Source organism: Macaca nemestrina, chromosome 15, assembly GCF_043159975.1.
Source record: "Macaca nemestrina isolate mMacNem1 chromosome 15, mMacNem.hap1, whole genome shotgun sequence".
Lineage (NCBI taxonomy): Eukaryota > Metazoa > Chordata > Mammalia > Primates > Cercopithecidae > Macaca > Macaca nemestrina.
The window spans coordinates 33,811,170-33,836,229 of record NC_092139.1 but is presented as its reverse complement, the minus strand read 5'-3'; the positions used below and the strand labels follow the sequence as shown (position 1 = coordinate 33,836,229).

The window sequence follows — 25,060 nt, the reverse complement described above, 5'->3', positions numbered from 1 at the left end:
CCATTGTGAACTGCACGTGCGAGGGATCTAGGTTGCATGCTCCTAATGAGAATTTAATACTTGATGATCTGAGGTGGAACAGTTTCATCCCGAAACCACCCCCGAGCCCCGTCTGTGGAAAAATCATCTTCTGTGAAACCAGTCCCTGGTGCCAAAATGGTTGGGGACCCCTGCTATAAACTGAGTGGTTTAAAGCAACAGGAATTTATTCTCTCACAGTTCTAGAGGCTGAAAGTCTGAAATCTAGGTGTCAGCAGGGCCATGTTCTCTCTGAAGGACCTAGGGGAAAATCTGTTCCATGCCTTTCCCTTAGCTTCTGGTGTTGCCAGCATTCTTTGACTTATAGATGCATCACTCTAATCTCTGCCCGTGTCGTCACAAGGCATTCTCACTGTGTCTGCCTCTGTGTGTCTTCTCTTCTTCTCATAATGGCACCAGTCTTTTAAGGGCCCACTCCAGTACGACCTCATTTTAACTAATTACATCTGCAACAACAACCTATTTCCAAATAAGGTTCTGGGAATGGCATGCATTTTTTGGAAATACTATTCAACCCAGTACACACACTACATGCTGACTACCTGGATACAGACCAATGACACACATCATTGGCTTCAGGATCTGTAGTTCATTCAGATGATGAAAAACTCGACTTACCACAAGGTTATCTGCCACAGCCCCCATGAAGCCATGTTTAACAGCAAAGTCAAGGTTGGCCTGGCCACCTCCAAGTTACGGGATGAAATTGTGCTCACAATCAGGACTGAATAGGATTGCAAGAGGGCACAAGGACAACTGAAGAGCAGCATCCATGCACAGCGGGAAGACAACAGTGTGCTGGGGCCTAGCAGTGAATTCAGTTGGGGGGGTCTTAGGATGGAAGAGCAGGCAGCTCTGGAGTGCTGCGCAGATGGTAAGAAGGAATGTCTAGGATCTTGTTATGTCGAGTGTAGCAGGTGTCTCCACAAGAACCATGACATCTTACCCAGTGACGACAGTAGGGATTGTGGGTTTAGGATGGTGTGCACATTTGCCACAAAGTCAGCACATCGAATGACATGGATGGAAACCTGAGATTGCCTGCTCAGCCCAGTCCACCTCTCAGCAAGATGCTGATGGAATGAGAGCCCAGGTTGCTGTTGCTGAGCCTGGAGCCAAGCAGGCCTGAGAGGCCCTCTATCACATTTATCACCTCACACGTGCAGGAAGGAAAGGCCGGTTTGTCTTGCCCACCTATCCTGAGGGCAGGAAGTTCCATCAGGTGTTCATGAACACAGAAATGCCACCTGAACAGGTGTAAGTGCAAATGGACCCCATCTTATTCAGTCCCAGTTCCAACAGTTTTGTTACAAGTGATTGTCGGTGGCCCCTCAAGTGTGATTTGGCTTTGATTAAAGTGGCAGCATTTTTGCAAATGTCTTTGAGTATTTATTTTAAAATTTGAAGTGGGGCCAGGCGCGGTGGCTCACGCCTGTAATCCTAGCACTTTGGGAGGCCGAGGCAGGCGGGTCACCTGAAGTCGGGAGTTCGAGACCAGCCTGACCAACATAGAGAAACCCCATCTCAACTAAAAATACAAAATTAGCCAGGCGTGGTGGCGCATGCCTGTAGTCCCAGCTACTCGGGAGGCTGAGGCAGGAGAATTGCTTGAGCCTGGGAGGAGCCAAGATCACGCCATTGCACTCCAGTCTGGGCAACAAGAGCAAAACTCTGTCTCAAAAAAAGAAAAAAAAAAAATTGAAGTGGGAGGCAGTAATATTACTGGTTAAGCACCTGAGATGTGGGGCAAAGGCAGCTCTCAGTGGGTGTCCATGCTGGGGTCAGCATGTCTGATGAGGAAGGCTGTGTGACAGTGGACAAGCTCTTATTTGTATTAATCAAGGTACAGGTTAAGATACTGTGACAAAGGGACTCTCAAATACAGGGTCTCAGACAAGGTGGAGGTTTATTTCTCTTTGATGAAGCAGCTCGGAATTTGGCAGGCAGTAAGGACAGGTAGGTGACTGTCTCCTGCAAGGTTGTCAGGGACCCAGGTTCCTTCTATCTTGTTGTTCCTCTAGATGCAGATTTCAGTAAAATGCTTTTGGTCTGCAAGTACCAGAAAACTCAACTCAAATTTGCTCACTCAGTAATGTGATTTCTTATTTAATCTCAAGTAATTTCTAGATAGGTGACAGGTTAATTTAATTAATTAATTTTTTATAGAGACAGAATCTTACTCTGTTGCCCAGACTGGCATGCAGTGGCACAATCATGGGTCACTGCAGTCTCAAATTCATGGGCTCAAGCAATCCTCCCACCACAGCCTCCCAAGTAGCTGAGACTACAGGTGCACATCATCACATCTGGCTAATTAAAACAAAAATTTTTTTTTTTTTTTTTCTGAGATGTGGTCTCATTATGTTGTCCAGACTGATCTCAAACGCCTGGCCTCAAGCGATCCTCCTGCTTCAGCTTCCCAAGTAGCTGGGATTATAGGCAGATACTATTGTGCCAAGCTAGGGTTGGTTAATTTAATGGCTCGACAGTGCTATCAAGGCAGAAGGTTTTTACATTTTCCTCTCTACCATTCACAGTGTATCCTCTTTGGCCAAGTCCCCTCACAGTTCCACAATTCCAGGAATCCCACACAGATATGACAATGTCTACCAGCAGACGAAGGAATGTTTTCTGCAATGCCTTTTTTTAAAAGTGTGATGAAAACCTTTCCCAAAAGCCTCTGAGTAGATTTCTCATTCTGTCTCCTTGGCCAGACTTTCATCATGTGTCTATGACTCGGTCTCTAACTGGAAAGGGAAATTGGTCCACCAAGCCCAGCCTCAACAGTCATGACTATGGAAGCTGGGACTAGGACTAGGGTTGGGCCTGGTGCCTGCCTCCCTTAAGGCAAGTGCATACATGGACAAGATCAGGATCCAATAGCTGTGATGACAGGGAGGAATGGCTGTTGAGTAAGTCACTACCTGGATCTGTCATGTATTCCTATCTTTTACTTTTTTTTTTTTTTTTTTTTGAGTTGGAGTTTCGTTATTGTTGCCCAGGCTGGAGTGCCGTGGCACGATCTTGGCTCACTGCAACATCAGCCTCCCTGCTTCAAGTGATTCTCCTGCCTCAGCCTCCCAAGTAGCTGGGATTATAGGCGCCCGCCACTACTCCTGGCTAATCCTATTTTGTATTTTTAGTAGAGATGGGGTTTCATCATGTTGGCCAGGCTGGTCTTGAACTTCTGACCTCAGGTGATCCATCCGTCTTGGCCTCCCAAAGTGCTGGGATTACGGGTGTGAGCCACCGCGCCCAGCCTTTATCTTTTACTTTTTAATGGTTTCCTGGTACAGAGTTTCCCAGCAAGAATGCTGTCATATGGTGTGCTCTGCAAATGAGGGTACCCAATATAGTGATTCCCTCAGCTCCAGGGTCAGCCAGGAGGGGCCTGAATAGCCAGAGTACCCGGGTTAATTGCTCTTTATCCTAGAAGCTGCTTCTATTTACCACAGTGCACTTAAACACATTCTCCTGTGATTTTTAAGAGGCAGAAAAGGTTGGGAGCTCTGACATGGTATTCTATAGTAATGTTCCCCTATTGAAGTTTAAGTGATTTAAAATTATTGCTCCCTCCCAATTATCTTTTAAACTGGAATTCACTTTTAAATCCCTGCTCTATCTAGCAAATCTGGTGTGTAGGGCAAGGGTGGCAGCTAGTACTTTAGTTGGGGTACAAAAGGAAAGAGGAGCGTGTGTGTGTGTGTGTGTGTGTGTGTATGTGTGTGTGGTCCTATTCCAGATATATGTTGAAGTTATTGCAACAGGATCTGCTGATGGATGTGGGATGAGAGATGAGTTAAGGATGATTCCAAGAAGAGAGTTGCCCTATTTTGAGTTTGGGAAAAATGTTTCTGGAAAAATACTGCACAGTATTATATGACTGGAATTCAGGGGGAGGCTGGAGACGAGTCTGAGAGGCATCTGGGTACAGATAGTATTCAGAACCATGAGACTGGAAGAGAGAGGCCTGGGACTGAGTCCTGGGATACTATAATAATAAAGGGAGAAGAGGAGGAATCAGCAAAGGAGATTGAAAAGGAGGCAGGAAGCAACTGAAGAGTGGTTTCCTGGATACTAAGAAAGTGTTTCAGGGGAGGGAGTGATCTGTTGTGTCAAATGCTGCAGACAGGCCAAATAAGGGGAGGACCTAGAAGTGACCATAGGGTTTAGCAAAGTGGAGGTCACCAATGATGTTGATGAGGGCAGTTTCAGTGGAGAGTGAAAGCCTGATTGAGTGGAGGGAAAACAATGGGAAACAGAATAGGCAAACCTAGGAGTTTTGCTTTAAAATGAAGCAGACATGGGAGCTGGCTGGAGGGGAAGTGGTTTGTTTGTTTATTTAGAGACAGGGTCTTGCTCTGTCAACCAGGCTGGAATGCAGTGGCTGGATCATGGCTCACGGCAAGGCAGCCTGGACCTTTCTGGCTCAAGCGATCTTCCCACCTCTGGCCTCCCAAAGTGCTCTCATGCTTATATGCGTGACCCACCGTGTCCCGCTGTGGTGAAGCTTTTTAAATAGAAGAAATTTAAAAATACGTTGGTATACTGATGATACAAAGGAGAGGGAAAAGAGGAGGAAAAAACGGGGAGAACTGCTCGGCCAATATCTTTGAGAAAATGTGAGAGGATAGGATTCGGTGCACAAATGTAGGAATTGGTCTTAGTAGGCAGTTTATACGTAGTTACAGGAAGGAGGCAAGTAGGCGAGTAAATGGTGCTGTGAACTAGTGGGTTTACTGATTCCCAAAATTTCCTTAGTAAAATTGGAAGCAAACTCATTAGTCAAAAGTGAAGATAGCGAAGGAAGTGGTGGAAGTTTGATGAGAGTGGAGAAATATGATATAATATTTTAGGATTATGGGCAGAGCAAACTGAAGGGAATTTGAAAATTGAAAAGAGGGCCGAACTAGATTTTGCCTTGAGAGGTTAGTCCCTCTAGGCGCTCGGTAGCCGGCGTCGCGTTTCCTTGGAGACCGAGACGCTGGCGAAAGCATCGGGTCTCCGGACCTTTGAGTGGCCTGGGTTACTGCGCGATCTACACTGAGACAAGGAAGTTGGAAAAGCCGAGTAGTTATTCTAGAAGATCAGTGTCTCACAGACTCGCAGCTTCTCTTCCATTTTCCCCAATGGCGCATGTCTTACAAAAGTAGGTAAAAAAAAAAAAAAAAAAAAAAAAAAAAAAATTGGAAGAAAGGCGGAATGCGCATGAGTACTTCACACCCCTCCGCTGCGCCGCCCTCGCCTAGAGGTCGGCCCTCAGTCTTCTGACCCCGCCCTCTCCCCGCCCACATCTCCTTGGCCCCACCCCACTCCCGGGGCGCTATTGTACCCGGTGAACTGCAGTTTCTGGTTCAAGACTCCAATCCTGTTTTGAGTTGCTGCTTGCTGCCCTTTGGGCTGGGGATAATGGAAGTTCTTTCCCTTCCCAACTCTTTCCAGACCCAACCACTCTGGGACTCACTCCACAGTCTACGAGTTCCAGGTTTCGGTGAGTCTTGTGGGACTAGGGCTGGGGTGGGAGGCTCGCTGGCCCTGCAGTCCACCTGCCCTCCACTCTCACGGTTGTGACTGCTCCACGGATATAGACTGGAGACCCGAATTCCAGTCCCAGCCGGGTCACACACTTTGCTGTGGGAGCCAGAGCAAGCCTCAGAACCTCATTTTTCTCCTCTCACTGTCTTATCAGAATGTAAGGGTGTATTATGCTGCTCTCTTATTCATCTGATTGCTACTCTGGTTTCCTGAGGGTGGATGTTGCGTCTTTTCCATGCCTTCTGTTTCTCACAGTTCTTAGCACCTCACAGCCTGGATGTGCTTAGTAAATTCTGGCTGGCTGATAAAAAAAAAAGTGATAGCTAACATTTATGGAGCACTTACCACATGCTTCATAAATATCTCTCGGAATTCTTGTGCCAACAGGCAGAAGTAGGTTTTATTATTAGATCCACTTTACAGATGAGAAAATCGAGGCTCAGGGAGGTCAAGTCACTTGCTTGAGGTTACAGATATCTGAAAAGAGTGGAGCTGGGATATGAACTCATGGTGCTATGTGACTGATTGTATATTTTGTAGGATTATGTTCCATGGCAGCAGTCCAAGCAGGAAACCAAGCCATCTACTCTGCCTCCAGTCCAACAAGCCAACAGCCTTCATATAAGCAAAATGAAGACTTTGACTAGGGTCCAACCAGGTAAGTGGAGGCAGCTGGGAGCTGGTGTGGAGGTTGGAGACAGGATAGAGTGGCTGCTCTTGGCTCTTGGTGACACCACTTATATTAGGGTAGGCTAACTGATATAATAAACAATGCCCAAATTGCAAGTATTGATATAGAAGTTTATGTCTCATTTATGTCACAGTACATTTGTGGATCTGAGGAAGGAGGGATTCTGTTCCACATGGTCATTCAGGGATCCAGGTTCCTTTGACCTTGTGGGTCTGATATTTTGTAAGGTCTCGAAGTCTTCTGCTGGATACTTTTGCATTCAGCTGGCATAGAGGGAAGAGAGAGAACAAGAACATGGACAATTATGTGGGCATTTTTTTTTGGGGGGGGTGCAGATTTGAAGTGACAAATGTTACTCCTACTCATGTTTCAGGGGCCATAATTTAGCCACATGACCTCTGCTAACCACAAGGGAAGGTGGGAAATGTAGTCCTTCTGTTTTTCCAGGAAGAAAAGAAAACAAGGTTTGGTGAACTCATAGAATAATCTCTGCCACATCATTATCATGCTTTACAGGGGAATTCTGAGGCCTTGGGTCAGGCTCAGGCAGACATGGGGTCAGATTTTGGCTCTGCCATTTACTCACTTGGAAAAATCATTCATCTCTCTGAGCCTTGGTTTTCTCATTTGTGAAATGGGGATGCTAATACCACATAGGATTGTTGTAAGAATTAATAGCAAATATTTTGTAATATTTCTTTGGTATCCTGAAATGAACTTCATAGACAATATAGCATACTTATGTATACACCTATGTATAAAATCACTCATACCACCTCATTGCCTCCGAGTAAGTAATGTTAGATCAGCTCCCCTGTGGGCAACACTGAAACACAAAAAGGAGATGGGACAGTAGAATGCCAAGTTGCCCTGCATCTCACCACCTTATTTTACCTCACTGATGCTGGATAGGGATATAGGCTCAGGCTCCCACCAGGCTCTACTGACATAGGTAGGCTGGGGGAGTGGAGTGAAGTCCAGAGGTGACCAGTCCCACCTCATGACACTTCATGAAATCTTGTCACTGTCGGACTCTGTTGACACTACCCTAGAGAGAGAGTCAGAGCACTACCTTCTTCTGCCAGGTAGGGATTAGAAGATGACCTCTCCACTCATTCCTGCCGGCACTATCCCAGTTGTGGAATCAGCACCACCAAGCAGGGAATGAAGGATCAGCTCCCTGCTGGACACTGCCAGCACTTCCCAGTGAGAAAACGGGAATAAATCCGTACAAATATTCCCAATGGGTTTTTCAGAAAGTGGAAAAACAATTCAGTGGAGGAAGAAAGCCTTTTCTACGGGTGGCGCTGGAGCAATCGGACATCCATAGGCAAAAAAACAAAAACAAAAACAAAAAATTTAAGTTTAACAACAAATATAAAAATTAGCTCAAAGATAAAATAAAATAGAAATTAAATGTAAAATGTGAAACTGAAAAACTTTTAGAAGAAAACAGGAGAGAAAAATCTTTGGGGCCTAGGGTCAAGTGGAGTTCTTAGATATCACACCAAAAGCTTGACCCATAAAAGAAAAATAGATGAATTGGACTGCATCAAAATTAAAAATTTCGTTCTGTGAAAGAACTTTTTTTTTTTTTTTTGAGAAAGAGTCTCGCTTTGTTGCCCAGGCTGGAGTGCAGCTCACTGCAAACTCTGCCTCCCGGGTTCAAGTGATTCTTCTGCCTCAGCCTCCCGAGTAGCTGGACTGCAGGCGTGTTCCACCATGCCCGGCTAATTTTTGTATTTTTAGTAGAGACAGGCTGGTCTCGAACTCATGACCTCAAGTAATCTGCCTGCCTCAGCCTCCCAAAGTGCTGAGATTATAGGCGAGAGCCACCGCACCCGGCTTATGAAAGACCTTTTTAAGAGGATGAAAAGACAAGCTGTAGATTTGGAGAAAATATTTGCAAACCATGTATCTGACAAAGGACTACTATGTAGAATATCTCAGTAACTAAAAACCCAACAATGAAACAGACAATTCAGTTAGGCAATGGGAAAAAGACATGAAGAGACATTTCACCAAAGCAGATACACAGATGTCAAATAAGCACATTAAAAAGATGTTCAACGTCATTAGCCATTGGGGTAATGCAGATGAAGCCACAGTGAGATATCACTGCATACCTGTCGAAATGGCTAAAATGAAAAAATAGTGATAGCACCAAATGCTAGCAAAGAGGAGAAATCAGATTGTGCGCAATTGCTGGTGGGAAGGTAAAACGATGCAGCCTCTCTGGAAACGAGTATGGCAGTCTCTAACAACGTTAAACATGCACTTCCTAGTAATCCGACCCAGCAGTTTTACTCTTGGGCATTTATTCCAGAGAAATGAAAACTTACATTCACACAAAAGCCAGTATGTGAATGTTCATAGCAGCCCTGTTCATAATACCTCAAAACTGGAAACAACCTTGAAGTCCCTCAATGGGTGAATGTTTAAACAAGCTATGGTGCATCCATACCATGGAAAACTATATAGCAATAAACAGGAAAGAACTACTGATATATTCAGCAACTTGGATGAATCTCCAGAGAATTATGCCAAGTAAAAAAAAAAAGTCAATCCCAACAGTTACATACTGGATGATTCCATTTATATAACCTTCTGGGAATCACAAAATTATAGAAATGGAGAACAGATTAGTGATTGCAGGGGTTAGGGCAGAGTTGTGAGGAGGGTGGTAAGGGGAGGGAAGTAGGTGTGGTTGTAAAAGGCAACAGGCAGGATCCTTGTGGTTATGGAAAAGTTCTATATCTTGCCCATCTTAATGTCAATATCCTGGTTGTGATATTGTACTGTACTTTTGCAGGATGTTGACATTGGGAAAAACTGGGTAAAGGGTACATAGACTCCCTCTGTTTCCTTTCCTTTCCTTTTTCCTTTCCTTTTCCTTTTCCTTTTTCTTCCCCTCCCCTCCCCTCCCCTCCCCTCCCCTCCCCTCCCCTTTCCTTTTTTTCAGACAGAGTCTCTCTCTCTCTCACACCCAGCCTGGAGTGCAGTGGTGTGATCTCAGCTCACTGCAACATCCAACTCCCAGGTTCAAGCGATTCCCCTGCCTCAGCCTCCCAAGTAGCTGGGATTACAGGCGTGCACAGCCACACCTGGCTATTTTTTGTATTTTTAGTAGAGATGGGGTTTCCCCATGTTGGTCAGGCTGGTCTTGAACTCGTAACCTGAGGTGATCCACCTGTCTCAGCCTCCCGAAGTGCTGGGATTACAGATGTGAGCCACACAGCCAGCCCCTCTGTATTCTTTCTTTCTTTCTTTTTTTTTTTTTGGAGGCGGAGTCTCGCTCTGTCCCCCAGGCTGGAGTGCAGTGGCATGATCTTGGCTTACTGCAAGCTCCACCTCCTGGGTTCACGCCATTCTCCTGCCTCAGCCTCCTGAGTAGTTGGGACTACAGGCACCCCCCCCACCATGCCCAGCTAATTGTTTTGTTTTTTTAGTAGAGACAGGGTTTCACCTTATTTGCCAGGCTGGTCTCGATCTCCTGACCTTGTGATCCGCCCGCCTCGGCCTCCCAAAGTGTTGGGATTACAGGCGTGAGCCACTGCGCCCGGCCCCCTCTGTATTATTTCTTAAAACTGCTTGTGAATCTGAGCTATCTTGAAATAAAAGGTTGAATTTTAAAAAAAGATAAATCAGGGCTACTACCAATAATGAAAATAAATATTATTAAAACTGCAAATCTTCCTTAAGCGTTTAAATTCCACTTAAGAATCTTACAATTTTTATAAATACTTGTAAGGGGGTTTTGGAACTTGGTTAATTAAATTCTCCTAAACCTTTTAAGCCACATCTTAAAATTTAACGTATTCATTTTCATTTTCAAATAGTTCACTTGTCTGATTAACAAAAACCCATTGGGTATTTACGTAATTCTTGTATATCTAATACTTAAACTTCTAAATTTGGGTAATCTGACCAGTCGAGGTGGCTCACACCTGTAATCCCAGCACTTTGGGAGTCTGAGGCAGCTGAATCACCTGAGGTCAGGAGTTCAAGACCAGCCTGGCCAACATGGTGAAACCCTGTCTCTACTGAAAATAAAAAAATTAGCCGGGTGTGGTGGTGGGCGCCTGTTAGCCCAGCTATTTGGGAGACTGAAGCAGGAGAATTGCTTGAACCTGGGAGGCAGAAGTTGCAGTGAGCTAAGATCTCGCCATTGAACTCCAGCCTGGGCAACAGAGCCAGACTCCTTCTCAAAAAAAAAAAAATTAATATAGGTAATCTTATGTTCTCTTAAATAATAAAAGTAATTTATACATATTTAATAAGAGTGTCTTAAACCTTTCAACTTGAATCTAAATCAAAATCCCACTTACACTTTTAAAATTAGAATCACAAGATTAACCTATTAATCATTCTATCTCTTTACAACTAAAAACTGGATATGTACAGGTAATTTATAAATTAAACACAAAATTAATTTACTTAATCGTCTCCATAGTTAATGCCACCATTTCTCAAGATGAAGGACATTGATCTATTAAAGAGATTAATATCTTTCCCAGATGAGCTGGGTTGTACCTGAAGCAGGGATTTCGGTGGCGACTGAGAGTAGAGCTGGATCCACCTGGGTGATTTGTCTCATGTCATTGCATGACAGGCGGAGAGGAAACAGGGATTCTAAGAATATGCCCCCCAGATGCCTATACTCCCTATCTGGCAGAACCACAGCTCTTAGAGTGTTTCAGAGACAGCCAGTTGGAATTTTGCATAGCCGCTGTGCCTTTGTCTGGTGTTGAGGTCCCACTTCTCAGGTCAGCAGAAGTAAGAGTAACAACTGGTAATGTGTATCCAGCACTGAATATGCATCAGGCACTATTCCAAATACCTTTAAGGTATAGTAACTTCTTCTTTCATCTTCACGAAGACCCTACGAGGTAGGCGTGATGATTATTCCCATTTTATAGGTGGACGAATGGAGGGACACAGAGGTCATTTGACTTGCTCAAGGTCACACAGCTAATAGAAGGCAGAGCCTGGATTTTTTAAAATTTTATTTTTATGATTATATGTATATATATTTTTAAGATGGAGTCTCTGTCTGTTGCCCAGGCTGGAGTGCGATCTCGCACCACTGCAACCTCCACCTCCTGAGTTCAAACGATTCTCTTGCCTCAGCTTCCCGAGTAGCTGGGATTACAGGCGCCCACCATTATGTCCATCTAATTTGTTGTATTTTTAGTAGAGACAGGGTTTCACCATGTTGGCGGGGCTCGTCTTGAACTCTTGACCACAGGTGATCCTCCCGCCTTGGCCTCTCAAAGTGTTGAGATTACAGGCATGAGCCACCGTGCCTGGCCAAGAGCCTGGATTTAAACTTAGACTGTCTGGCTCATTAGTTCTTGTTCTTAACCCCTACCCCATCAGGCCTTCTGTCAGCCAGGTTGGTGGGACAGCAGAGATTTGGATTCAGGGCTGCTAGACTCTGGTCTTTCTGCTGTCCTGTGCTGCAGCAGCTACTGGAAAGACACAAGGAGTGGGAGTTCCCGACTCTCTGACTGGACAGTTGGGAGTGGGGTTCCTGGCTGCCCTGCCCTCCCCTCTGCCCATGCTCATAGTTACTTCTTTCACATGGGCTTGTCGCTCCCTTATATCGAGGCCCAGAGTAGGTCCTGGGAGCTTAATGAAGGGTGTGAATTTCACTCTTAGTCTAGTGTCACACTATAAGGCAGCCAGAGGGTGGAGCTGGGGCCTGGCCCGCCTCTCATTAAAGGTGTGCTCCCAGGAACCTGGCCTCAGGCCTGCCTGTACCCTCACTCTCTCCCTGTCCTTTCCTGTCTACCCCTAGTGTTCCACTCCAAGCCCACTGGAGTGGTGACAAGCCACCAGCCGAAGAATCCACGAGAACTACATAGAAGGCGGAAGTTGGACCCTGGGAAGATGCAGGCCAAAATCCGGTTAATGAAGGTATGAGGCACATCTTCCCTGGACACTGGGCCCAGGGCGGGGACGGGGATGATGGCTCTAGCAAACATGTGCTGAGAACTTTGTGGGTGCCAGACTTGACTCATTTCTTCCTCACAGGAACCATGCGAGCACGCTTATCCTCGTTCCCATTTTACAAACCGGGAAACTGAGGTGCAGGGAGATAAATGACATGCACCAGGTCACACAGTCAGGAAATGGCCGGATCAGGGGTCAAAGCCAGTTATACAAAGCATTTGCTGTTCTGTTTAAGACTCAAGAAATTATCAGAATTGCTTGTTATTTTGTTGCATTAGGAACAGGATCTAGTGGCTTCTTTATCTTAAAATTTCCAGTAACTTGGCTGGGTGTGGTGGCTCATGCCTGTAATCCCAGCACTTTGGGAGGTCTAGGTGGGTGGATCATTTGAGGTCAGAGTTCGAGACCAGCCTGGCCAACATGGTGAAAGCCCATTTCTACTCAAACTACAAAAATTAGCTGGGTGTGGTGGCACACACCTGTAGTTCCAGCTACTCAGGAGGCTGAGGCAGGAGACTCGCTTGAACCTGGGAGGCAGAGGTTGCAATGAGCTGAGATGGTGCCACTGCACTCCAACCTGGAGGACAGAGTGAGACTCCATCTCAAAAAAACAAAACAAAATAAAACAAAAATTCCAGTAAATTAAACTTTCATACAGTGTACTTTGAAGCAAGCCTTAGAAACTGACAATTAAAATTTTCACATCAATCGATACAATTGTAGGTAATTAATTTCCTTGCTATACATTGTTTTATGGCTTCTGGAATTATCTGAACAATGTTTCAAAGTATTTGAAATGCCTAAAGGAAGACAAGTCCTTAGCATACATAGCAGAAAGTAAAATACTAAGTATTATAAAGACTACAAAATACTATAGAATAATTCTTCAAGAAAGTTTTTAATAGCTCAATGAACAATGACTACTATATAAAGAACAAGGGAAAATATAATTTGCTTTGAAAATTTTTTTTCCCCTTTAACCTTTTATCTTGCAAAATGGTTTAGAGGTGGCCCAGTATTCTTAAAGGAGGAACTCATATTTCTGTTATTTTTATTTTTTTTGAGACAGAGTTTCACTCTGTTGCCCAGGCTGGAGTACAGTGGCAAGATCTCAGGTCACTGCAACCTCCACCTCCCAGGTTTGAGCAAGTCTCCTGCCTCAGCCGCCTGAGTTGCTGGGATTACAGGTGCCCACCACCACACCCAGCTAATTTTTTGTATTGTTAGTAGAGACGGGGTTTCACCATGTTGGCCAGGCTGGTCTCCAACTCCTGACCTCAGGTGATCTGCCCGCCTTGGCCTCCCAAAGTGCTGGGATTACAGGTGTGAGCCACTGTGCCCGGCCATTTCTGTTATTTTTATCCTAACTTTAGAGGGGTTTATGTGTTTTTGATTGATATAAAAGCTGAACCTGGACAATTTGGCTCTAAAACTTGTGCTCCTAACCAGTCCAGTTCTTAATACTGTCTCTTACCATCTTTCATTCATTTAGTGAATCAACAAATATTGATTGAGCACCTACCATGTGCCAGGTTCTGTTCTGAGTGGGAGGATTCACCAGTGATGTGGCCTCTGATCTTAGGGAACTTACATTGTATTGGATGGGGCAGACTGACAATCAACAAGAGAAAGATATTTGAAGTGATGATAAGAGCCAAAGAGAAGCCTAAGAATAAGGTTGGGGGCTAGAGGCACGGAGGAGAGTGTGGCAGTAATTGTTTTAGGTAGGGTGCTAATGAGAGGCTGCTAAGGTGGGTGACATTTGAACTGAAACCCTAGTGCTGCTGTTTCAGTGGGCCCAGGACTTGGAGAATAATGTTTTTCACAAGATACTTCTGGGTATTTTGGTCTGGTGATGTGGAGACAAGATAGTGGAGTGGCTAGGAGCCTGGACTTCAAGGATGACAGCTCTGCTATGTGTGACCTTGGATAAGTCACTGAATTTAATCCTTAGTATCCATATTGATTGATTGAGACAGGGTCTCGCTGTGTCATCCAGGCTAGAGTGCAGTGGCATGATCATGGCTCCCTGCAGCCTGGACTTTCCAAGCCCAAGTGATCCTCCCACCTCAGCCTCTCAGAGTAGCTGGGACTATAGGCATGCACTACCATGCCCAGCTAATTTTTGTAGAGATGGGATCTCCCTTTGTTGCCCAGGCTCTAACTCCTGGGCTCAAGTAGTCCTTCCACCTTCCTCTTCCAAAGTGCTGGGATTACAGGTGTGAACCACTGTGTCTGAGTGCTGTCCGCTTTTATAAAGTTGGCCTAATAATAGTGCCCATCTCTTAGGGTTGCCGTGAGGGTGATGTGCTGATGTGCTGCAGTGCATATGAAGTGCTTAGCACAGTATCAGCCGCATAGTAAGCACTCAATACATCGGCATGATTACTGTTATATGAGAAATAAAGGAGCTGAGGAGTAGGAAGGGGTAGTTTTTAGTAAAGGATAGAGAAATGAGGAAGAACAGGAATAAATAAAAGAGCAAATATTTATGGCAGGGGTAGAGGGTTAGAGCCAGAAGTATCACCTGTTGTTCACTGAGTGCATATAAGTGCATTCTCACTAAGCGGCTTGATTGTAAATTTCATCTCATTTATTTATTTATTCTTTGTTTTTTTTAAAGACAGGGTCTTGCTCTGTCACCTAGGCTGAAGTGCAATGGCACAATCATAGCTCACTGCAGCAGTAAACTCCTGGGCTCAAGAGATCCTCCTGCCTCAGCCTCCCATGTAGCTAGGACTATAGGTGCCCACCACCATGCCCAGCTAACATTTTAATTTTTTAAAAAATTTTATTTATTTATTTACTTACTTTTTGAGACAAGTTCTTGCTCTGTTACCCGGGCTGGAGTGTGGTGGCACAATCTCAACACTGCAGCCTCGATCTTCTGGGCTCAAACATTCCTCCCACCTCAGCCTCCTGAGTAGCTAGGACTGTGGGCGTACACCACCACACCCAGCTAATTTTGTTTATTTTTTGTAGACATGAGGTCTCACTATGTTGCCCAGGCTGGTCTTGAACTCCTGGCCTTGAGTGATCCTCCCACCTGGGCCTCCCAAATTGTTGGGATTACAGGCGTGAGCCACCACAGCTGTCCAATCTCATTTATATTTTATGGCAGTTCTCTAAAACAGGTATTAGTTTCCTTACCTTTAGAATGAATATAAGGAGGCTCTGAAACATTAACTAACTTGCCCAGATTCTTTTAGATGGTAAGTGGCTGAGCTGGGATGTGAACCAAGGTATGTCTAGGTTCAACATCCAAGTCTTAGTCCCTACGTGGTTCAGCCATGCCTTGCAGTTTTAAGGCTACCCAATTCTTGTTTTAGCATAGTGGAAAGACAGACATTGGGACTCAGAAGTCTGGCTTTCCAGTTCCAACCCTGCCACTTCTTGACTGTGTGACACTGGGCAAGTCATTAAACTCTCTGAGCCTCCACTTAATCAGCAACACAGAGTTAGTAAACGTAGAGCTGTTGGCAGGTGAACCGATACCATGTGCCACATGCGGAGCAAGGCATGGCAACTGGCCTGGCATGTAGAGGGCCCTCAACAATTGTTATTGTTACTGTAGATTTTATGCACCTGCTGGGTGTAATCTTAGGGGAGTCACTTAACTCTCAGACCCTCCTTGTTCCATAGGGGGCTGTTATGTGAAATGAGAGTACTCATTAGCTCCACGGCCTGCCAGGAAATGCTGACGTTTATCATCCACTTTGCCTCCCCTGCTTCTCCTCCAGACATGGTGGTCGCTCTGCCACCTTCTTTTTTTTTTTTTTTGGGATGGAGTCTCGCGCTGTGTCACCCAGGCTGGAGTGCAGTGGCGCGATCTCGGCTCACGGCAAGCTCCGCCTCCCAGGTTCACGCCATTCTCCTGCCTCAGCCTCCGAGTAGCTGGGACTACAGGCGCCTGCCACCACGCCCGGCTAGTTTTTTGTATTTTTAGTAGAGACGGGGTTTCACCATGTTAGCCAGGATGGTCTCGATCTCCTGACCTCGTGATCCACCCGCCTCGGCCTCCCAAAGTGCTGGGATTACAGGCTTGAGCCACCGCGCCCGGCCTCTGCCACCTTCTTACCTACCTGGGGCGTTTGTTACTATTGTTGGGATGGAATCTTCCTCTGTCACCCAGGCTGGAGTGCAGTGGCACGATCTCGGCTCACTGCAACCCCCGCCTTCCAGGTTCAAGCGATTCTCCTGCCTCAGCACCCCCAGTAGCTGGGATTACAGGCATGCGCCTCCACGCTCCGCTAAGTTTTGTATTGTTAGTAGAGACGGAGTTTCACCATATTGGTCAGGCTGGTCTCGAACTCCTGACCTCGTGATCGGCCCACCTTGGCCTCCCAAAGTGCTGGAATTACAGATGTGAGCCACCCTGCCCGGCCCTTATTATTATTTATATATTTCATTGATTCTGAGAAGCCATTGATATTAAGGCACATCTTTATTTACCCACTAATAATGTATTTGTTGATTATATGGTGACACGCCACCAACTGTAAGATGCACCCGCACCTCAGGGATGTGAAATGATGGGTACACGTGCGTTTCCGAAGGGAGGAGAGTCCCGGAGCTCCCGGGCGGCGCAGACAATGGGGAACCGCCGCCCAGCTTGGGCCGCATTTACCAGCAGAAGGCCGCAAGGGGGCGGGAGTCTGGCGGGGTTGGGGCGGCGGTCCACGGGCTTTTGGGGACTCCGGCGGGGCAGGGCGCAGCGCCGCCTCTCTACTCTTCCCTCCGCCCGCAGATGATGCTCAGGAACGGGAGGACCGCTCTGCGAGAGCTCCAAAGCCATGAGAACTTCCTCACCAAGCTCAACGAGGAGCTGATCGAGACCATCCAGGACATGGAGAACAGCACGACCCTGAACGTGCGGGCCCTGCTTCAGCAGCAGGACATCCTAGCGGTGAGACCCGCGCCTCTGCCCTCGGTGCCGGCAGTGCCCTCGGCATCCGCCCGCCCTCCTTCCCTCCCTCCACGTGCTCGTGCGCCCTCTCCTGCCCTTCCCTGCCCATTGCACATGCTGCTTCCTCCAACTGGAAGACGCATTTCTTCAACTTCACTCCCCTCACCTGGGCTTTGCAAGAGGACCGAGATGGGAGTTTCATCCCAACGCGCCAGCACTCACTGGCCAGGAGACTTTGAGTTAACTTTGCCTCCCTGAGCTCTGTGAAATGCGGCACAATAGCACCCGTCCCAGAGGGGGTTTACCTGGCGCATATTGTACCCGTGCAAGAGGTAGCTGCTACCACCACCAGCATTTGCAAACACCTCTACGTGTAATAGCAAGCGATCTGTATGCATTTATATAGTCCTTACAACAATCCTAAGGGTGGACTCTGTTATTGTCCCGATTAGCCTCTGGTCAGGTTTCTGGGAGTGAGGTTGGGATTCGGGACTCCTCTGAGGAAGTGCTGGGTGGCCGCTTCTGAGAGCCAGCAGAGCCTGTGGGTGAGTTGACCCCACCCCTCCCACAGACCATCATCGACATCTTGGAGTATTCAAACAAGAAGAGGCTGCAGCAATTGAAGTCTGAGCTTCAGGAGTGGGAAGAAAAGAAGAAATGCAAGATGAGCTGTAAGAATCCCTGGGCGAATTCCGTGACCCTCCCTGTGGCACCTTGGGGAAGTTAGCAGCACAGCATTCATCTTGTACTTGCCATTCAGAAACCCTCAGCCCCATCTCTCTCTTCTAGGCAGATGGGAAGGCTAAGATACAGAGCGAATAGCCTACTTACCCAGCACTTAGGTCTTTCCAGGCCCCATGTCTGGGTCTCTACCAATGTCTGCATTGTTACAGGCACACACCCAGTCATTGCAACTACCTGGAGGCAGGGAAGCTGTCCTTTTTACAGGGGAGGAAACTGAGACTAAGAGAGGTGAAGTAGCTTGTGGAAGGTTTTATAGCTAGGAGCCAGAATCCAACTCTAGCCTGGCTCCGTTTCCTGCCAAGGTCCTTCTGGGAGTCAGTGGCTGGGCTAGAACCTAGGTCTCCTGGCTTCCATCCTGCCTGGCCTGTGGTTCCTTTTCCCTGAGCAGACTACACAGCTGCTGAGCAGAGGGGCAGTGGATCAGGCAACCCCAGACATTGGGGATCTCTCTCTGGAGGAAGACAGGATAGACTTTGTCTTAATCCTGCCATGGGTTGTGTCTTGGGAGCCACTGTCACCCCATCTGCCTGGTCTCACTTCCTTGAGTGTGTCTCTGAGGAGACTGAAGTCTGGAGAGGGACAGTCTTGGAGAAGGCCACACTGCAAGTCAGTGGCAGAGTGGGGACTAGTCTAGGGATCGTGCACCAATTCCCTTCCTTTTGCCTACCCAGCATTGCCTCTTCTCCTGCAGGGGTGGAAAACCCTCTAGAGCCTTATCTTTTAACCACTTCCCTGCCCTGTGTGAGCTCGCCTCAGCCCAGACCCCAGTTATTGGCCAAGGAGACCTTGCCTCCTGGGCCTCCTGGGGCCCAGGTGCTTGAGGGAAGGTCTTGCCTCCTCTCCCTGCCGACCTCCCTAACCCCTCCCCAGCTCTAGAGCAGCAGGCGGAGCAGCTGAATGCCAAGATTGAGAAGACCCAGGAGGAAGTGAACTTCCTGAGCACTTACATGGACCATGAGTATTCCATCAAGTCTGTCCAGATCTCCACCCTTGTGCGCCAGCTGCAGCAGGATAAGGACAGTCAGCAGGTAGGGGACCCCCTGCCCCTCCCCCACCAGACTGTGTGGGAGTCCGGGCTGGTGGCCAACACCCTTCTGCTGGATCCCAGGATGAGCTGGATGACCTCAGTGAGATGCGCAGAAAGGTCCTGGAATCCTTGTCTGACAAGATTCAGAAGAAGAAGAAAAAAATTCTGAGTTCTGTGGTGGCAGTGAGTAGCCAGTTGCTGTGTGGGAGGTGGGGAATCCAGGTCCCACTCCCACCCCCCCTTCTTCCCCATCCTCTGCCTCCAGGCCCACTGCAGCCCTATTGGTCTCTACCATGTTTTGCTGCCCAGGAAGAGGCACCTGGGGGCCAGACCTCTTCTTCCTCCACAGAAAACCCAGCGTCCCTATGAGAAGGCTCTCCTACAGAAGATATGGGAAAGCCAAGACTTCCTGAAATGCATGCAAAGGTTCAGAGAAGTGCGTGGGCGAGGAAGGTGGTGGTCCCTGTAGGGGAGCAGTGGGTGGGCAGTCCCCACAGCCTGTGGGAATGGGTCAGGCTTCTCCTGATCTGGCACTCAGGTGGTCTCTAACTTTGGTGTTGGCCTGCCTCCTTGCCGGTGCCATTACTGTCACTTGTCTTTCATCTGGAAAGGTGATTGGCACCGACCTAGGCCTTGCCTTGTTAGCCTGCATCACTGGCTATGAACCATTTGCAACATCATCAAGCATCACCTATTCAGCCATTAGCCACCTTGCATCTTTACCCCTTGCTTCTTGTCACTGCCCACCACCCATTATCGGTGTTAATGAACTTCACCATCACTGCCTTCTTGAATTAATTTTCATTATCTTGCCTCTTCATCGGTTTTTAATGTGCATGCCCTTCGCTATCTCTGCCAGCCTCCATTTATTCCCGTGATTGAGCATTCTCCGCCAGTTTGTAACCTGTCTCCATTCTCCATGATCCCTCACCTGTTTCAGTACTACTGAATATTGTCACTCACTTGGAAGCCAGCCCCACCCTGCATGGGGAGGTCCCCTCTCTGGAGTCCAGCAAGTCCCAGTAACAGAGCCCATACCATTTCCCCAGATAGCTTTGCTCCTTGTTCATTTTGACCTTTCTCCCTTTGGTTGGGGGGCGTTTGGCTTCTCCCTTCTCCCCTGCTATGCCTTTCCTCTCAGTTTATTGACCAGTTTGAGGAGAACATGCCCGTATTAAGGGCCGAGGTGGAAGAGCTCCAAGCCCAGACCCGGGAACCCCGAGAGGTCGTGTTTGAGGATGTTCTGCTTCGGAAACCCAAGTATGTGATGTTTTTGCCACTGCCTCTTAAACCAGCCACACTCTGAGCTCACAGAGGCTCTCTGTTCTTGGGGAAGGCAGTCTGGTGTGGATGGCAGAACCCTGTACAGGGAGGGAGGGGCCTAGGTTTCCGCCTTGGACCTGCCACTGACCGGGGCAGATGTGACCTTTCCCATCTCTGCAGAGGCCTCCGATTCCCATCTGTACACAGCAGGCTGGGTTGTGTAATCTCTAAGGGCTCTTCTAGTTCCCACATTCCATGTATCAACCAAGTGGGTGCAGCCCTTCACTTCTGGGTTCTTGAGGAAGGCAGAGTTGAGTGGGGTGGTTGGCTTCAGGGAAGAATAGCCTGGAAGACACTCCACAAGGAGAGAAGGATGTCCTCTTCACTTGGCAGGTTTTTGGGCCCTAGAAACCAATTCTTTGCCTACCCTCCCTTGGGGCAAGCCCTCTGCGATTGGGTTGGGGGTCCCCCAGGCTTACCTCTCCATGATGACACCACAGGACCATGTATGGCAGAGCCGAGCGTTTGCAAATTCTTTAATTTTTCTTCTTCGTCTGTATCTGTCTCTCCCTCCTATCCTTTTCCTTCCTTCTATTCTCCTATTGCCATCTCTTCCTTTTCTTCTTTTTCTAAAAAAAAAAAAAAACCCAAAACAAAATGCTATTGGATTTATGAAGTGCCTCTGAATGCCAGGCACTGTGTGAATGAAAACAGTTCTCGGCCCTGCCCTCATGGAGCCAAAGAGGGAACTGGACGTGAGTCGATAATGAGCCACAAGTAACTGTGGAGTTGCAGCAGAGCCTGGAGCTGCAGAGTAGAGTACATGCCACTGTGAAAGTGACTCTTAGGGGCCGGGTGCGGTGGCTCACACCTGTAATCTCAGCACTTTGGGAGGCCGAGGTGGGTGGATCATGAGGTCAGGAGTTCAAGACCAGCCTGGCCAAGTTGGTGAAACACCGTCTCTACTAAAAATACAAAAATTAACACAGTGAATGAGATTGAAAGAGGTAAGGTGCATGCAGGCCAGGTTATCACCTTTGTTCGGGTGAAGCTGATTTTAGAGACTGTGGCTTATATTTCTAGGCATGTTGGTCTCTGAATAGTGAACCCAGAATTAGGCAAATTGAACCACCCAGTCGTGGTGGAGCCGGACCCACGTGGAGCCAGGCCTTGGGGCAGAGAAGAGTGGAGTCCTTTTGGGTTGCTCGCTGCTGAGAGAGGAAGGGACTGGGCTCCCTGTGTCCCCTTCCTCTCCTCACACTCACCATTCTGGTGGTCATACCCCCTTTCCAAAAGCAGAATATGAAGGGGCAGAGAGAGGCCAGGAGCAATATACTCATGGATGCCCTTCCACACGGAAGGGAACACTAGGAGTAAAGAAGCAGATTTTCACTCCTAAAAAGTGGAAATGGCACGCTGTTAACCAGAGCGTCTCTAACTGGAACATGCCCAGGAAACACCTGGAGATCATGTTAAAAAGCAGATTCCAAGTCAGTAGGTCTCAGTTGGGCTCACGATTCTGCATTTCTTTCTTTTTTTCTTTTCTTTTCTTTTTTTTTTTTTTTTTTTGAGACAAAGTCTCACTCTGTCTCCCAGGCTGAAGTGCAGTGGCGCCATCTCAGCTCACTGCAACCTCCACCTCCTGGGTTCAAGTGATTCTCTTGTCTCAGCCTCCTGAGTAGCTGGGATTACAGGTGTGCACCACCATGCCTGGTTAATTTTTTTATCTTTAGTAGAGATGGGGTTTTACCATGTTTGCCAGGCTGGTCTCGAACTCCTGACCTCAAATGATCCACCTGCCTTGGCCTCCCAAAGTGCTGGGATTACAGGTGTGAGCCACCATGCCCAGCCTGATTCTGCATTTCTAAGAAGCTCCCGGGTGATGCTTATGCTACTGCTCTATGAACCAACTACATGTTGAGCCTTGAGCTGTGAAGGAGCTGTGGTTGGAAGGAACTTGGCATTGACACGGAGCTGGTGAGGCCAGTGTGGTTGGAACGAAGAGTGACAGGGAGAGTGGCGGGAAGGGAGCAGGGCAACTCAGCCCCAGGGACCTCTGTGCAGTGCCCTGTAGGGCCAGATTTTCTGCCTGATCCCAGAAGCAAAGGATCTTAAGCCACGTGGTGACATGATCAGATTTGTATTCCGAAAAAGTCAGTTTGAAAAGAGCATGGTGGGCTAGGTGTGGTGGCTCATGCCTGTAATCTCAGCATTTTGGGACGCCAAGGTGGGAGGATTGCTTAAGTCCAGGAGTTCGAGACCAGCTTGGGCAACATGGTGAAACCCCATCTCTACAAAAAATACAAAAATTAGCCAGGCATGGTGGTGTGTGCCTGTAATCCCAGCTACACGGAAGGCTGAGGCAGGAGGATTGCTTGAGTCCTAGAGGCAGAGGTTGCAGTGAGCCAAGATGGTGCTACTGCACTCCGGCCTGCGTAATAGAGCAAGACTCTTTCTTAAAAGAAAATAAAAGAGCATGGGGATGAGATTGGCAAGGAGCCAGAGTGGCAGCTGGAATTCTACTGGGTGTGAGGGCAGTTGTCCAGGGGAACATGGGGAGTGGCCTGGCCAAGTGTGTGGCAGAAGAGGTGGGAGAAATAGATGGATTGGAGAAATATTTAGAAAGGTAAGAAGGACTTGTATGACTTGGGACGTACAGGAAAGGGAGATAACAAGAATAATCCCTGGGCTCCTGACTTTTGTAATGGAGTGGTAGTGGTGTCAAATGCAGAGATTGGGAAGGCTGGGATGGGGTGAGGGATGTGTATGTAGGCACAGTCAAAAGTTTACTTGGAGGCAGGCATGGTGGCTCACACCTGTAGTCCCAGTGCTTTAGGAGGCTGAGGAAGAAGGATCGCTTGAGGCTGGGAGTTCGAGACCAGGGGACAACATAGTGAGACCTCTACCTCTACAAAAAATAAATTAGCCAGATGTGGTGGCACATGCCTGTGGTCCCAGCTATTTGGGAGGCAGGAGGATTGATTGAGGAGTTCCAGGCTACAGTGAGCTGTGATCGCACTACTGCATTCCAGCTTCGGTGACTGAGTGAGACCATGTCTCAAAACAAAACAAAAAACCATACAGTTGACTTGGACAGTAAGTTTGGTTTACATGAGGTATCAAGGTGGAGTCCTTGGGTGGGCAATTGACAAGGTAAGTGTAGACCTCAGAGGACAGATATTGGCTGGAAGTAGAAATTTAGGTGTTGCCAGCATAGAGATGCACTTTTTTATAAAACTATTATTATGAAAAATTTCAAATATAAAGAAAAGTAGAGAGAATGATATAATGAATAGCCAGTTTTGCCCATCTAGATTTAAAAATTGTTTTTTTTTTCCCATATTGGTTTCATGTTCATTCTTTTTTTTTTTTTTTTTTTTTGGTGAATGGTATTGTAAATTGTAAGTATCCTGACATTTCCTGCCTAAATACTTCATGTGTACCAGTAGATTATTGAAGCTATGAGAGAGGATGGTCTCCTTGGAAGAGAGAAAGAATAAAAGAGAGTGTAATCCTTCAACCTCTTAAATATTTGTGCTGGTCCCTGTGATGGGGAATATATTGCTGATGGGAATCCATCTCTCTTGCTACTTTCATGGAAATAATAATGCCTGTCATTCACTGAACACTTATTATATGCTGGCATGGTCTCATTTAATCTTTCCACCAATAACTTGGTGGAAGGTGGAATAACCTTTCCACCAAGGTTAGGATTTTTTTTTTTTTTTTGAGACGGAGTCTTGCTTTGTCACCCAGGCTGGAGTGCAGTGGCGTGATCTCGGCTCACTGCAAGCTCCATCCACCTCCTGGGTTCATGCCATTCTCCTACCTCAGCCTCCCGAGTAGCTGGGACTACAGGCGCCTGCTACCACGCCCAGCTAATTTTTTTGTATTTTTAGTAGAGACGGAGTTTCACTGTGTTAGCCAGGATGGTCTCGATCTCCTGACCTTGTGATCCGCCCACCTCAGCCTCCCAAAGTGCTGAGATTACAGGTGTGAGCCACTGTGCTCGGCCAACTGAGGTTAGGATATTAAACCCATTTGACGGATGACGAAACTGAGGCTCACCTGGGGTCTGGCACTTCAAGAGTGCTTTTCACTTAAGTACCAACTGAAGGAGTGAGGCTGGGAGAGTAGAAATAGCTTGCTCAAGGTGACACGGAGTCAAATTATCAACTGTCATCCTCACTCCAAAGCCAGTGATTATCTTGAGGGCCCCCAGCATTTCAGAGCTGAGTTCCTGCTGCCTCTTGACCTCAGACTTGTCAGGGGAACATTCGTCCTGCCAAACTCATTTATTTTCCATTTTTGATGTGTGTGTGTGTTCATGCTTGTGTATGCACATTTGGGCTTTGAGGTCACAGATAGGTCACAGATTGTATTTTGGGATTGCCCCCCAACCCAAGTAAGTACCAGAGTTCTAAAGAGCAGGGCTCCCCTGAGTGGGTACTCCCATACCCCCACCTCTGGTCTCTCATGGCCCTCTGTGCTGCCTCCCACCAGGTGCACCCCAGACATGGATGTCATCCTCAACATTCCTGTGGAAGAGCCGCTACCCTTCTAGATGGCAGTGCCATGGGCTGCCCTCCCCTCCTGCTCTCTCCCCAGCACCTGGAGCCTTGGATCATTTACTTCCAAGACCGAGTCTCCATTCAGACCCTGATCTACAGTCTCCCTGCTCCCTGTGCCCTTCCTCCCTCTTTCTTTCCCTCCCTCCCTCCCTCCCTTTCTCCGTCCCTCCCTCCTTCCTTCCTCCTCTCCCTCCCTCCCTCCTTTCTCTCCTTCCTGCAGTTTTTTCCTCTCTTCTTCCCTTCTTTCTGGTTGGTGCTGTTGGGCCAGGTGGGAATTTCCAGTTAAATCTGCTGTTCCTTTTTTACCGATAAAGCTGGATTTACATTTG

The 25,060-nt window shown here is 47.4% G+C and overlaps 1 protein-coding gene across 5 annotated transcripts; it reads left to right on the top strand.

The window, feature by feature from the left end:
- The first annotated feature begins 5,015 nt into the window (after nucleotides 1–5,015).
- On the top strand, nucleotides 5,016–25,060 carry C15H20orf96 (chromosome 15 C20orf96 homolog). Of its 5 annotated transcripts, none has more exons than XM_071079550.1 (11): nucleotides 5,017–5,188; nucleotides 5,482–5,530; nucleotides 6,115–6,232; nucleotides 12,066–12,184; nucleotides 16,968–17,126; nucleotides 17,698–17,797; nucleotides 18,741–18,898; nucleotides 18,979–19,080; nucleotides 19,247–19,333; nucleotides 20,039–20,157; nucleotides 23,567–23,689. In XM_071079550.1, exons 1-11 carry the CDS (start codon nucleotides 5,169–5,171, stop codon nucleotides 23,586–23,588), a joined length of 1,053 nt encoding a protein of 350 aa, XP_070935651.1. In that variant the 5' UTR covers nucleotides 5,017–5,168; the 3' UTR covers nucleotides 23,589–23,689. The 5 variants fall into 5 exon arrangements, 4 of the variants coding, with proteins under 4 accessions (XP_070935653.1, XP_070935651.1, XP_011764568.2 ...); XM_011766266.2 differs by lacking the exon at nucleotides 23,567–23,689 and adding an exon at nucleotides 24,664–25,060 and having other exon boundaries at nucleotides 5,018–5,188; XM_071079552.1 differs by lacking the exon at nucleotides 19,247–19,333 and having other exon boundaries at nucleotides 5,016–5,188.

Bases quoted from the DNA above. Each gene is read 5' to 3' on its own strand.
- C15H20orf96 (XM_011766266.2), top strand. From the start codon at position 5,169: ATGGCGCATGTCTTACAAAA. The intron at 17,798-18,740 runs GTAAGAATCCCT...ACCCCTCCCCAG, and splicing joins GAAGAAATGCAAGATGAGCT to CTCTAGAGCAGCAGGCGGAG. The intron at 18,899-18,978 runs GTAGGGGACCCC...GCTGGATCCCAG, and splicing joins AGGATAAGGACAGTCAGCAG to GATGAGCTGGATGACCTCAG.